The 15,354-nt window shown below is 44.2% G+C and overlaps 1 protein-coding gene across 1 annotated transcript; it reads left to right on the forward strand.

The window, feature by feature from the left end:
* Positions 1-1,948: 1,948 nt before the first annotated feature.
* On the forward strand, positions 1,949-14,281 carry T265_03780 (hypothetical protein; the record flags this gene model as incomplete). Its single annotated transcript, XM_009168333.1, has 5 exons — positions 1,949-1,969; positions 5,395-5,675; positions 9,990-10,122; positions 13,710-13,826; positions 14,123-14,281. The coding sequence occupies 5 exons, from the start codon at positions 1,949-1,951 to the stop codon at positions 14,279-14,281; spliced, it is 711 nt and encodes a 236-aa protein (XP_009166597.1).
* Between the last annotated feature and the right edge of the window lie 1,073 nt (positions 14,282-15,354).

A 15,354-nucleotide genomic window follows, 5' to 3' on the forward strand; every position in this document is an offset into this window, starting at 1 on the left:
ATGAACCGCTCAATAAAATTCAATGTGCCGACATTTGGGCTTTGGTTACCAGTCACCGATTTGCAAATCCTAACCCCTGTCCGAAAAGTCCCTAAGATACCTCTGTGAGGTGTCATGGTGATAACTAGGTATCCCCTCTTTGCCCGGAGGTAAGCCTCTCTCCGCGTAACTGGACATCACATCGATTGCGCGGATGTAATGCGGGCCGGTTGCGGATTGTATGAGAACTTTCCCTGATTGATGAGAATACCAACCAATCCGGACCGAGTTCTGGGTCTTCCGACCCAACGCAGACATTCCGGCATAACCTTGTGAAAAGCAAAGGGTAAACTTATAACCACAGTTGCACTAATACTCTGTCATCGCCATAAAAGACCAACGGCCAACACCTTCCGCAAGATACATCACTCCGTATTCAATGCTGTTTACCATTGAGTATGTGATAATCATGTAGTTGATGCATTCCAGTCTGCACTGATTCTTTCCTTCTATGAACTGGTTAGAATGATTCTTGCATTTCCTGGTTCAAATACCGAATGACTTCGACATTTGGGCTTTACTGAGGAGTAAATGTCCGAAAACCGTTTCATTGAAACATTTTGTAGGAATTAGAAAACTGGCTCAGGCGGGCTTTGAGGATCTGCTCCCTGTCTCAAGTTGTGTTTAAACATTTCTCCCCCATTGTCGTGTACTCAAGTGGCGTATAATTTAACAAGTCTTAACTGATGGTAGCCAGTCGATCAATCAATCTGAACATTCGGTATCCCCTTCCTCTTGTTGCCCATCATCGTTGCATTCATTAACATCATCGGCGTCGTCGTCATTACTGTTTTCAACACCAGAAATACCAAACAACGACCGAATGTTTTCATAAATAAGACTACTCACAAGGTTGCTGAAAACTCCTGGACTGCGTACGACCGGTTTCGCCCTTCTTGGGGCTCATCAGGTGGTTTCCGTCAACCTTATGATCTACTTGAACCCAAATTGGACTGTTTCGAGAAATACACTCATTTGCAAATCAATCTGGTTTTCACGAGAGACTCAACGAGAGATTCAGTACCAACTGAAACATGAAGCGGCCTGTGTGCAGCACATTCAGTTGTAGAATATCATAAACGATTGATTTGCAAATGCGTGAATTTATCGAACGGCGAAATATGTTGAATTCGCATACCAGTGTCCTAGAAAACAGTTGAATGGAATCAAGCACAAAGATGGACAGATGACAAAAAGACAGATCCCTTGCTTTGGCTTGCAATCTTTACTACAAGAAGCATCCCAGTATGAATTGTACCTGGATTAAAAACTCATATCATTTAGCATTACTGCACGTCCGTTTTACTTGGTGTCCAGCTGGATCAGTTTAGCCTGGATCTGGAACAGGAGTAGAATAGAACGTTGGGATTCATCTGATCTGACTGGAGCTGTTGGTGGCATGACTGCGAATGAGACGTTTCTCTCTTTTCTCCCATATTCTCCTGTTACGCTTTCGCTTTTGTCGCTTGCATTCACTTTTTGTTTGTGACCATGCTCTTCAAAAAATAAATGATAATAGAATAGAATGGAATAAAATAAAATAATCACTGATCGGTTGCTTTTTATGGTGGTTTATTGCACTGTTTCTCTGACTGCGTGGGTTATCTTTGGGTCAGATGTTATCCGTCAGTTTCGGCCATTCTAAACCAATCTGTATCAGGCAATGACGACCGAAGTCAAGTAACCCACAAAGAATTAGCAAATAGAACAGGTAAACGATTTTGGCATTGGGTTACTCTAGAACATTATGAGAAATAAAAGAGACTAATGGCAGTGAATAAGTGAGGCAATGTTGTGGCATTGAACAGCTAGGTAGAACTAAAAACTCCGGCTTTGGTAGACGATGTGTGAGTGGAACCAAACAGCCTATGCTTAATAAGCAAGTATAAGAAGAATAGAGGAAGACTGGATGGCTGAAAGCGAGCTACTTGTAAGTAGTTTATAAAAACTCAAGTTTCACATCGGCTGATTGTGAGAGGAACCAACGTACGCTTTAAAATTTGTTACACTAAAACGAATCGAGCAGCTAAACTATGGAGGGTGGATTTGCTGGCTGAGGATCCACGGTAAATGCGCACTGGATTGGTGAGGGGCGATCATCCATAACTGGGACGGAAGCGTAGGCAACCTAAAGTCGCAGATAGTTGCCGGATTAGTAAGAGGTCTGTTCGAACAGTGCCTTTCGTGCCCTGGTTCAATTATCCTTGTGAATCCTGGAGGAACACGGCACTCGTGTCTCTCTAGAGCTCATCAGCATTCCTCATTTTCGGCTGTGCCAGGGTTTGAACTCCTGGCATCTGACATGCGAGGTGAGAGCGTCTCCACTACTCCACTAGGACAGACTGGAGGCACCTGAAATATCACATCTGAACAGACGAACGTGTTCACGGTTGGGCGAACTAAAGACAGGATGCCCCGTGACAACTGACAGCAGGCATAACCTTTAGATAGGTAAGTTGAGGAAACGAATCAAACCACCGCACTTAAGTGGATGCTTTTGGTAGCTGAACTCCGGCTTTGAGACTGATAGTAGTTCGCAATCCATCAATGGGGTCACTGTGGCATTTGTCGTCAGGGTCTGACAGCGACGCATATCTCAGATAGCTTTCTATTGATCGATCGGTCTGTTGGGGGTGTGCAAAGGCAGTCAGAGCCAAAATGTTGACAAATCACCTGGCTAATGAGAATGGATTGATGGACACTCTGATTTATGTCCAGAAAGTAACTGTAGCCGGAGTGTTTTCAAATTTATAACCCCACATTGATGTTTATTTAGTAATTTTCCCCTAGTTTAGTTATTAGAGGGATTCCGCAAACACCAGTATTCGTCATTCCGTGCTCATAGTTATTTTCGCCCACTGCCCACGAAAAGTTGCTCCGAAATTAATTCCGGCCGTAGCTGGAGATCAGTGTGAAAATATTTAGCTGGACCAGCTCGCAGCAAACTTTCTCTCCCTAGCATACAAGCGAGATTTCTCCCGCCTCTGAAGGTACACTACATGAAACGAGTTCGTTCATCATTCGTTCGTTCATTGTGATGTTGACCTCCAGGAATGGGGTTACACTATCATCTCGTGTCATCGGGGAAATACCTGCAAGATCTCACTTGGGATCCAGAAATCATTGTTCAAGAAACCTGAATACATGCATCGTCATCGGTTATATGCACAACCCTCCAATGTTAGGAGCAAAAGGCTGTTCTGTGATTGGCATCCCTGGTTAACACATGACAAGTTCATGTGCCGCTGGTCAGAAACCGACTGCAATGGTGTTGTGAAAATAACGGTTGCATTGTCAAAAAGAGAACGAGATACACGGTGACTGGAGTCAAACAGATAAGCTTTTGAGATGGAAATGTTGATTAGGCGCGAGTTTTTTTATGGAAGCAGAGTTGCAAGTCGTACAGAGGGATTCCGATTGCCAGAGTGATCCGCAATAGACTTTGTTGAAGAACCTGTGTCCAACTGTGTTCAGCATTTTAGTTTCCGTCACATGTGGTACACTCTTTACGCCATCTTCCACTGCCGTCCTGTAAATCATACATGACTTGTCCATCGTGACTCCGTCGCATTCTCAGAACCGGGGCATTGCGCCCAGTTTTCCGAGCATCCAGACAGCGCGCCAACACGCCAATTTGCTCACATCGTTGCGTGGGAAGCAATAGGCGCCGTTCTCTCGTTGGGTTTGTCGGCGTGCGACGGGTAAGGCAGAACAGGAGTCTAGGTTATCTATCTCTCGGGCACAACAGCGCACCGGTGCACCTAAGTAGTATGATGAGGGAGGCTAGTTGCACTCGACCATATCCAATATAGACAAATCGATCTAACTGGAACAAATGGAATGCTGATCTAGCGGTAAAGGCGAATGCGGTGCAAGTTGACCAATCGATAGCTATCGTAGATTTTCATTTGCTAAACCTGACAAGCGGTCTGAGTGAAGCAACTGCTGATTGGTCGACGCAACACCAAAATTTGGCGGCCTTAATTTGACGAAATATTGATTTCTTTTGTTGAATTCTAAGAGGACCATGGTAATGCAGCTTGCCGACTAAAATCAAATGTAGAGAATCTACCCGTGTAAGCTTTTGCATCGCTATCAGGACATGCTCATAAAAGCAGACATCACATTTTGATTGCAGCTCATATCTGACTTGCTTCCGGGGAGGAGCTTCACATTTAGGCAGTCAGCAGCCTTGTTTGTTGCCATTGGACAAGGTGCGCTAGCGCTTTATACCACTTACATTGAACAGAACTTTGTCAAGATAGTCTGTCTCTGTTATCTGAACCTGATATCCATTTGGTATGAGGACTAAAGAGGAAAGCCTAATTAAAAATTTCAAGGTTGATCGTGACCACACGAAGTTGGAGCTTTTCAGTATGTTTGTCTTTTGTAGAGCCTGGAAGGACATAAGTGAATCATCAATCAATCGGAAAGTCCAGAAGCGACTGAGAAGCAGTAGTTACAGGACTTTTCTCTAAACAATTGGTGGTTTCACATCTGGACAACTATCCGCTTTCGACACAAAAGCTCCGTCAGGCTAAGAGAGCTGGTCGTCAAATTTAGTTGGGTTTTAAGGCAAGCGTGAACTAGTCAGCAAGGTCTCATCCGGTTAGCACACCAGATCAGCGTTGAATTCGCGGGTAAAGGTCTTGTCAATAAGTATGAATGCCTAATTCTTAGGATGATGTGTTCGGGAGATTTCAAATCATTTTTTATCGGACTAGTGTTCTTGATCTTCCGGCACACGATGCCTAGATCGATCATTCGTCTCGGGTGCCAATGGTAAATTTTGTCGGTCTGTATCTGTTTGTAACCGCTAAAACAGTTTGGTTGGGTGGTGGGGCGGAGAATAGTGGGATAACGTGGAATATTCTGTCAGCTTGTTTCTTTAGCCCTTCAGATCTAAGTTATTTCCGTTAAGTGATTTCTCTTCGTTGATAACACCACACCACCTTGTTGTCACTGCTACTGAACTAAAACGGTTCTCCAAACGCTGGCCACCTATACTCCTATTTTATTCTAATCGCATCGGGACGCTTTCTATTGCCTCGGCCATCAGTGTCTGTGGCGTGAATCGAGGACCCGTCCCAAGAATTCAACACAACCTAGCGAAATGTACTCATTTGCAAACTAATTTGGTTTTTCGAGAGACTCACCTGGAACTCAGCTAAATCCCTCGTTTGTGGTGTTTCCAGGCAACTGAATGTGCTGCACCAGACCGCTTCATGTTCCAGTCGCTACGATATTTGAGATGCCGCGATACACGTATATGGTTGTAATGCACTACTCATAAGCTGCTGAAAATTCGTCGACAGCCCACGACCGGTTTCCCCCTTTTTGGGGCTCATTAGGTAGGCGCAGTCCCCGAGTTTCCGTCAACCTTATGCTCTACTTGAGACTATAACCTATGTGTATTTGGTGCCCCGTCTCCCACCAGTACTGTCTTCCAGTAACGATATTCATCGACGTTTCCCAGTGGCCTGTTTGTTTTATTCTCGGGTAAAGTCCTCTGGTCGTCTGTCCTGTATGGACCTAGGTGCGATCGTTACATTTGATGTTGTAGGCGTAGACCCTGGTTCTGCTCGCCCGGAGGCGGTCCTCTCAGTGCAAAGGACAGAATTGTTCCCTTCTCTTATGTTAGTTGTGTTGGGAATCTTTCGAAGGACTTAGATATTCCTGGTTTTTATGAGGCAACGAAAGTCCAAAGTTATTCCCTGTTGGGTTTCGTCGCGGATACCACGAACCTCCCTAAGTGATGCCTGATCAAACTGGCCGGATATCCGCTCCTTCGAAGTCTGTTCTCTCCGACAGCTTGAGTCACTGTCCAGTCACTGTCCACTGGAAAGAAGGTGCCTTAATCGACCTTAATCGACTTAAGGTCGACTTAATATGGAGAGGTAAATAGTTCAAAATGGCCCACTATCCGTTGCCTTTTGATACGCAGTGGTTTTTACTTCCCTACCGAGCGTTTTTGTCCAAACAATGCGGTTTGCCCGAAGATTACTCTATCTCCACACCAACTTTGATTAAACTGAGTCTGAATCGTTTACAAATTAGCTAGTTCACTCCCTGAAATCATTTACTAACCCGTGTCTTAACCTAAACAAATTTAGATAACAAACGAGAAGATTACTCACTCGGTTTAAGTCAGCTGTTCGCTGGGTTGACAGACCCTAGTTAAACTTTTATGTTTGTCCATCCGAATCTCATGTAAAACATGATACCAGAACAGTGAATTATGGATCTTTTCTTGGTCCACCAGTTACTTGTTCAGCCATTAAAAGTGCAACAATGTACACAATACGGTTCGGTCAAATAAGGATTAGGATATTGAGGAAGGAACAGTCGCACATACAGGGAGTTATTAAGGCCGGAGATTGAGTTAGATAGAGAGGGTCCGAGGATGCAGTGGAACGCCAAGGAAAATTTTCTAATTAGGCTTTCTATCCAGCTTCCTAACCTCGGTAATAAGATGATAGCTGACAGCTGACACCCGTTTCACCCAACTTTGTCTTCAGAAACGACCACTTTATGTATGTCACTGCTGCAGGATCTCGATTCCCGGGGACGAAACTGTTGCACGGGGAAGTATTATATGACGGTACACTATTCATGGTTTATGAGCTATCTGACTGATCAAGAAGAGACCACTAGTACACTGTCCGGGTATTAGGCTCAGGGTAAAAGTAAGACCAATCATTGACCGAGAATAAATAAAGCGACTTTGACTACCCTAGCCGAGGAACATTCTCATCTTTATTTCAGTGAGCTTACATCCCGACACATTAAATTTTAATCCAGACAGTGGATGGGCCTGCCTGTCTGACACAAAAAAAAGCAAAAGTACGGATACCCTAATTGTGCTTGTCCTCTTCGTGAGACAGAGTAACATCGACTACAGTCGATCAATTCACATCAACTTATGGGGTAAGTTCAGGTGGCGCCACAAAAGCTCGCACAAAAGCTGGAGAAGGACTTTTTTTTACTTTTTATTCTTCCAGAAAATTGCGTTATTATTCGTCGGAAAAAATCAGTAATTTGTAAATAATACGCCCAGCAAATTTGGGTGTTGGCAATTCCCATTATTAATTTGACTTAATACTCTACTTGCTGAAAAATCTTCGACAGTCCACGACCGGTTTCGCCTTTATTGGCTTTCAGGTGAGTCTTCCAAAGACCAGATTTGTTTACACATGAGTGTATTTTGCTAATTATTGATTACTTTAAAAGTTAGCTAATTGCATTTGATTTTTATGGGGAACCTGAAACGATGTTTTTTGTCTAATTTTTACCGGTGCTTGCTGCAAGTTAATAAACCATATCCCCTCTCGGATACTGTAATCAGCAATGTTGTTTGACACAGGTCACTTTGAAGTATTGCTTCAGGCAAACCTTCCGTGCCACCGGTACCAAAGGGAAGGCGAACAGTTCACCGTCACGTCCTGACTGCACAAGATGACTCCGATATGTCTCGATTGTTCGGTTGGCGACTTTGCGGCGGTTTTTCCAATTGCGTCTCCCCCTCCGCCATTACCGCCAAGTCAGTAGTCCGTTTGTTCTAGCTCAATTCATCTGTTCATCTTTTATCCCTGTGATGATCGGGTGAACTTCTGATCAGGTGCCCCAATTGCACGGGTGCGTTGTCATACCCGAGGAATCGGATGAGTGGGCTAATGACCTCCGCTTGTCTGTCTTACTTCCACAACCCAAAAAAGAGTATGGTTTTTGATGTTTCGCAAGAAATGATGTGTGCAAGAAACACGTGGGCGCCGATAACATGATCGGAAACCTGACCCAAGTGCTCGGGGTTTGAAGGTGAGGCGGAGTTGTAGAGTTTCAGGAAGTGAATCGAAAGAGCTGCAGTTTATTGAGCAACCGATTCACGCAGCTGATTCTGTCCACAAAAATACGACAAAATTTCTGACGATACGGATTTATTAATAAAGTTGATAGATGAAGTTTTAGCAAACGAACACCCCTTTCTGAAGTAAGATTCATGGAGCAAGAAACTTATTCTTGCTTCGTTGTTTCAAGAAGATAATCAGGGTGTGGAAGCGAAATTTTCACTTTATACGTGTTTTGTAGACTTGTTGAGGAATGGAGCTTCTGATTGGGTTGAACTTGTAGCTACCCGGTCACCCACATACTTGACCGTTCAGCTCACAGCCGCTCACTGGATCATGAGACTTGTCTTTTTTTCATGCTCACAAACACGTCACGCATCGGACACCGATTTTCTGTACCGTCTAGTGAGCGTAGCAACAACTCATGTGCTGACACTCACGTACACGCAAACTGACCTGCATATAGGGAAACCGAACACAGTCAGCACACGCAGACTCGCGTGCGCGCAGGGAGCAGGAAATCAACCACTCCCCACAAGTACACGGACAACTATGCAACACGTGTAGCAGTCTAACTGCGGAGAAAACACCTTCCCACCTTCCGGACTTTCGTCAAGGAACTCACACAGACGATAAGTTCCTCCTTTGACTTGCTCCCATTTTCGCATCGTATTTATTTTTATACCTGTCACAACCCACCACTGTCCACCATACTAACTTTTATTAGTGCATACACCTTCTGATTTGTATTATGGCTATCATCACCGATGCACCAATAAACTCCGTTTCTGAACTTCCACATAGCCATCAGATCCTCCTTAGCCTAAGCTGGAATGTTATGTATATTCCGGTCAGCTGAATTAACCGCCATTATCAATGAATCTGGGAAAGAAGAGTCTTTCAAAACTCAGTAATTTACGAAAAAAAAACACCGTGCATCTCCAAAGACATTGCTGTAGGTAGACAGCAAACTATTTCGGCTTTTCAGGATGCATGTTGTTAATCCAAATACCTTGATGACAAATGGTTGAAAATGGGCGTATCAACAACCCCAGTTCGGAGAAGAACATAGCCACTAGCTTACTTGCAAGATGCGAGCAATTCAGTTATTTCATGCTATGCAATCATGGGTATGTGGCGCAGACGAAGGAGAATCCCACCGGACCACGTGTTTTGAATTCGTGATGTGGCCAGTTGCAGAGTAAGGGGAATAAGTATGGGTGCCGAATGAGTGTATGCTCCGTTGTTTTAGAAAGTCATTTCGATTCCCCGCTACCATTGTAATGGTGATACTACTGATGGGGGAAGCATGCGAGTAGTATGTTTCCTCTCAAATCCGCTTTGCGTCTTTCAAAAATTGAGGTATATTAGGGAATTTGTGGAGTCGCTTTATGGCATTCGCTTGGATTTGCACAACAGTCAGTGAATATCCAGGAAAGTTCAGGAAGACGCGTCCAAAGAGAGGATGGTATTCAGTTTTTGTAAACAAGATGCATATGAGAGTATTGCTTCCCCTGTCCACTGGTCTGTAACTGTTCAGTTGGCATTTTCTAATAAATAACTCCGTAGCAAAGACCTTCTCTCTTTCACCATGAACGACTGCCTTGCAGAGGATACCACTCAGCACTTCTGATTTCGTGTTTTCACTACACCCGTATAACTGCTAGATAATAGGAAAGGTTAAATTGGGAAATTTGTCGTTTATCTAATAAATGCTGATTTTCCTACCTCATATCTCAGGACCGGAAGCACCCCAATGCCGCACTATATCCTCCCATGATGATACCATAGACTCGGGAGAGCCATCTTAGATTCCAAAGGTTTGCCACCCGATCCAGAATGGTTCATACAAGAAGAAGACAATAGAATTTACAGTCTAGATTAACGCATGAGCAGAAAGCCGTAAATCACAAGAAACATTATCGAACGGTAGCTAAAAAGCGGCATACACATGACACTATTGAAAATTAAGGTTGATTCATTTTGTCTCAACTGATTTGGTAGTAGTGAAACACAAACAATTAGGTTTTGACCAGAGACTACCTGGCACTCAGCTGAATCCCTCGTTTATGATGTTCTTCTAAGCAACTGAATATGCTACACCAGGCCGCCTCATGCTTTAGTTGATACGATACTCGAGATATCGCGATACATGGATAGACGTAATACACTACTCATAAGGTTGCTGAAAATTCTTCGACAGCCCACGACCAGTTTCGCCCATCTTGGAGCTCATCAGGTAGGCACAGTTCCCGGTTTTCCGTCAGCCTTATGTTCCACTTGAAACCAAATTGGACTAAATTAACCCACAGCCGGTTTTGTCCTTCTTGGGGATCGTCGAGTAACCTAACAGGGATGAACAGTTTACGTACGACAGATCACGGTTTTCATTCTATTGGTTGAGGTTTCTCGTAATTAAACGGTTATGATTAATTAGGTTCGTGCGATAAGGAAATAAAGTACTTATTGGTATTTTAAGTCAGTAAACCTTTTTGTTTAACTAGATGTGTCTGGAAGCGAAAGGCGACATACAGCACGCATCGATATCTATGAGACATTGATATTCGTAACTCTAACTTCGGAACTTCCTGGTACAAAGATTTTGATCTCCGGTATTGATCTTCGGAGAATCATATCTTCAAATTCGGCACGAAGTACACTGTGATAGTCCTACTTTGTCGGCTTCGACATTAGTTCTCAAAACTTACCAATCGGTAAACTAAACTTTGTGTACTCCGCGAATTGGCAATGTCGAATAATTGAAAGGTGGTGATCACATTCGAATGAGACCTAACCCGCGGTACGATTTACTTTTTTTTTTTTAACATATGTGCCCAATCTGTCTACGATACCCTGTTTGCCACAAGGTCCTCGGCGGAAAACGCACCCCCATGAAAACAACGGAACAAAGAAGTTTTAATACACGGTTTTATTGGACAGACAAGCAAAATTCATGGAGCTGAATGTTGATAAAGAAACTTTTCCGCATGGTCTGGAACTACCAATGAAGCACTATCATCAGATCCCCTTTAGTTCGTTGGCCAACAGTGTTGCTTTGATTGCCAGTACCGGAGCGACACGACAAGAAAAGAACTAACAAGCAAACAAGAAAGTAAATCCTATCTAAGAAACTTGACGATTTCATTACTGAGCGCATAATCTGTCGACTTTCTTTAGTCGAATAGCTTGCTGAACTGGTCAGACGCCAGACACAGGAATCGCGACCGATTGAAGCTGTATCCAAACAGATGTTGTGCAGGTATATCAGATAGTGGTCTCACTGCGACCAGCCAAGGGTTTCACCATCACCCAGTGTTTCCGTTGAATTATAAACACCACAAGAATTTACGCTCGAGGACAACACGACGGTATGCTCCTTACGGTGCACGAAGACTGTGTGAAAGGTGGCGAACGTTCGTGTCTTTGATTGCTCATTTCCCCCCGTGGCAAGTGTGAAAATTCTTCCCATCAAGTCTGTGCCCAACTGCGAATGAACAAGAAAATAGGCTTATATTGACCTCATTGCACTGTGAAGCTATTACGTGTCACGAATCGTACCTTACTAGTATGCTGAGTCCGTCTGGATCATAGCATTTCAAATATCATTGATAAGTTGGGAACAGCCATAATACGATCCTAAAAATCGCACACAAGATGGCTAACTTGTCAGTTACAACACGTACGCCATTAATGGTAGCATCAAGTGCAAATTTAACCAACGATAATCAGGGATCTCCTTCGTGGAACCGAAAACAACCGGGACGAATGTGTCCAGCGTACGCTCGTCAGACTGGTACAAGTGATCTGTGTGTCACGTGTTAGACCTAGGGATAACCGCGCGAGCATCCCGATGAGGTGCACACATATATGAACGAAGATTCCCAAAACCGATTATAATCGCGAACGCTTGCCATCCAGCTGGCTTCCGCTTGTCTGCATGTGGACACTATGAATGCGCACCTGATGGCGTTCTGAATAGCCACCGCATTTTTGCAAATACTTTACAGTAAACTAACTCTTGCTTAAGTGAGGAAATTAGGGAATAACAAACATGGCATTACTCACAGAACAACAGTCAAGACTGGGGAAAAACTCAAGCATCCGTCCTGTCATCACGCACCCTGAAGGTGCAGCTGTTCCGACAAGCAAATGAAGTGCCTACTGCCGCACTTTAGAGATGTCCAGATGCATCTAAAAGGTTTTCACGAGGTTCGTGGAATGCGGCGTTGTCGGATCAGTAACTAAGAAGCGGACGACTCGCAGTACCATCAGACTCTGTCTGTGAATAGGATATCAATGCAGACGAAAGTTAGCAAGCATACCAGATGACGAGACACACAACGAGGAGACGACCAGGAAGATAGGAATTTGCTTACATGCACGACGGGTATCACCACCGCCCGATCTATGGCACAAGCAACAAACACAAGGGGACCCGCCTGATTTGTGAAGCCCTGTCCACTGTTAGTTCTCCACGGTCCGGCCCTCCCCAGCTTGGCCAATACATCGCCAGGACATTCGCCCAACAGGGGTGACTGGAAATTAGGGCGGTTCTCTTGCCCACCAGGTGTGGCCAACCATGCTGAGTCAGCGATCGTGCGATTCTGAGATCATGCGCGACATAGACGCCTACCTGAAGGTATCCTCACATTTATCTAACTGATTGTGACCTGTCCAGCTTCTGGACCAGCCCGGCTGAGAACCCTCAATGTGCTTCGGAGTTCATAGGATCAAATATTGTGCTAGAATTCACAGGAACTCCAGACTACAACACATTCGTCTAAGTAGGTGCGCTCGGGTGGGGGGCGTGCGGATACAACAACTAGAGTGTGTGTGTGTGTGTGCAGGACATCTAGTGAACCACTATCACAAACGAGATATTCTGCTAAGATTTTTTTGTGTCACCCGTGGATGCCAGTCTCTTTGAAGAGAATTTAGCAACCTTGGAATGTATCCCGATATCTCTTTTATATCGTGTCAGTACAGCAATTGCGGTTAGTCTCCCGAGAACAAGCACTAGCTCGTATGCAAATCAGTGTATTTATTGAGGAATAACAGATAAGACTTGCTCCGTTTCATTCCCACTTCCGTCAATCTACTAAATATACTACTAACCAACCACATTTGCGCCTACACTTACGTTCTGTTTGCTTTGGCTGAATAGGTTTCAGTCAGTTTATCGAATTTTAACCTCACAGCTTCATTACAAGTGACAAGCCCCGATGTGGGTAGACAAAGAAACGAGATCGGAGGGAGATATTCTGAGAAGCACTCCTTTGGCATACGGTGAAGAATAACTGCAACAGAGCAGCCACTGTGCACTCCAACTGGGTCTTCGCAAGTTAAAATGGTTTAAAATGAGTCAAATATCAGAGTTTAATTAAGTGACGTCATCAGCTTTTTGTCATTATCGAAGTGACAAATCCTGATGAGGAAGAAAAATGCTGTCTTTCATGAAGGACGATTACCGTCAGAGGTGCTTCCGTGTCGAAAAACTGGAAGTGTAAACAGTTCCAACAGACAAAGGAAAGTGAATGAATGTAGACAATTTATTTTGACGTAGATGTAAGCTAAGGACTATCCGGCAACTCAGTTTCAGCAGCAAATGAGAAAGAGACGTTCGTCATGAACCTGTACACAGCTTGATGAGCACTGCAGCGAATTTGCAACATTTTCATGAAAGCAATGCGGTCTATCAAATATCCAATAAGGGAAATTCCAGAAGCTTTAGAATCAATGGTTCCACCTAAAATCTGATGTGGACTATTGCAGGCTATCGGGGCTAGGTGGCGCAAGTGGTTAGAACGCGAATTTACTGACCGGAAGGTCCGTGGTTCGAACCCAACCTCTGCCTCTCAACTTCTCCTGTCCAGGCTTGAGCGACCTGGCAGTATCCCAGCTCTTGTGCAACCTTTGGGTGGCATGGCATTTAGGCACCGAAAGGTGTGCTAAAGCTGAACGATATGAACGATTGCAGGCTATCGCCAAAGTGAATGGGGAAATTTGACCGGAGAATTTGCATTTCTAGTTTTTGGATTTCGACTGATACAATACGGGTAGAATATCCTTTTAGTTTCCGAAGGAACACTCAGTATTGTCCCACCATACCGGTCGCCAGTGATTAAATTAATTTGACGGGGTAGCTGTGTTGTGCTGAATTGGATAATCTAGGAAGGATTCGCCGACTCGTATGAGGTTGCTTCGATCCCGGTTTTCCACCTTCGACAAAGCTTCTACAGGCCTTCAACAATTACATTCATTTGAAAATCAACTTTGTTTTCACTAGAGACCCCACTAAATCTCTTGTTTATGATATTCTCCAACTGAATGTGCTACACACAGGCCACCTCATGTTTCAATTGGCACGATATTCGAGATATCGCAGCATAATTTCATAAAAAAACCACTCACAATGTTGCTGATAATTATTCGACAGCCCACGACCGGTTTTGCTCTTCTCAAGATTCCGATTATGTGATCTAATTGACAAGGTAGTTGTTCTACTACGCACTAAACCTTTATACCTAGATCACCGTTGAGTGAACAGTAATCTTTCTGTCAAGACGACATTTCTGCGAGTGATTCGCATCAAGACGGCATTAGAATGAAATGTGGTTTTTACCATAGTTCATCAGTAGTGCCTGCTGTTCACTAGATTCTGAACTCCAGATATTTAGCATGCGAAGCCAGCACGCTGTTGCTATGCGAACAGTACACGCATGATGCAACTGACCATGATGAACAGACGAGTTTCCACGCTTGAATAGTTACCGTTCGGTCCGCTCGGTTCGCCGGACACGTCAAAAACACAATGGCTTTTCCGGTTGTGTCGATCATCTGACTTCCAGAGAGCACCACAGGCGCTTGAACTCTGCCCGAATAACTGGATCTAGTATTGGGAATCTCCAGGCAAACTGGTCTCATTTGAACAGCCATCCATGTCAGAGGCGTCAAAGAGGTGACATTATGGACCGTGTTGCGTACTTCTCAATCTATGACAATAATTAGACTTGAGGTACACGGTTTGAGCCTCTGTGAAGTGGGAAATCCCAGCAGCAGTTGTGTTTAAAAACGTGAATCTTACGGTAGAACTTAGAATGAACAGCTGTCGTTTTCGGCGGGAAATCCTTAAATGCAATCGTGTTGTTGCAATTGTGTTGGCTGCTTCGAAACTACGGACAGTTCGGTGCTGGACTGGCGAAGATAAACGAGCAGAAATCATCAAGTCTTAAGTTGTTTTCGTGAGGAGAAGTGCGAAGTCATGATAATCGTAGGACAAGCCAACTGTTGACTTAGTGTAGCATTAGTGCAAGCTTCCACGGAACCGGATGTGCCGAGTTCCATCACGGCCAAAAACACACTGCATTCGACTGCCTACCGGTGAAAGAAAGAAGGCCTTTGCTCCGGAGTTAACCGTTGGAAAACACCAACTGAACAGATACAGACTATCGGACAAGGAAAAAAAACCCTC

This window comes from Opisthorchis viverrini (genome assembly GCF_000715545.1).
Source record: "Opisthorchis viverrini unplaced genomic scaffold opera_v5_60, whole genome shotgun sequence".
Classification (NCBI taxonomy): domain Eukaryota; kingdom Metazoa; phylum Platyhelminthes; class Trematoda; order Opisthorchiida; family Opisthorchiidae; genus Opisthorchis; species Opisthorchis viverrini.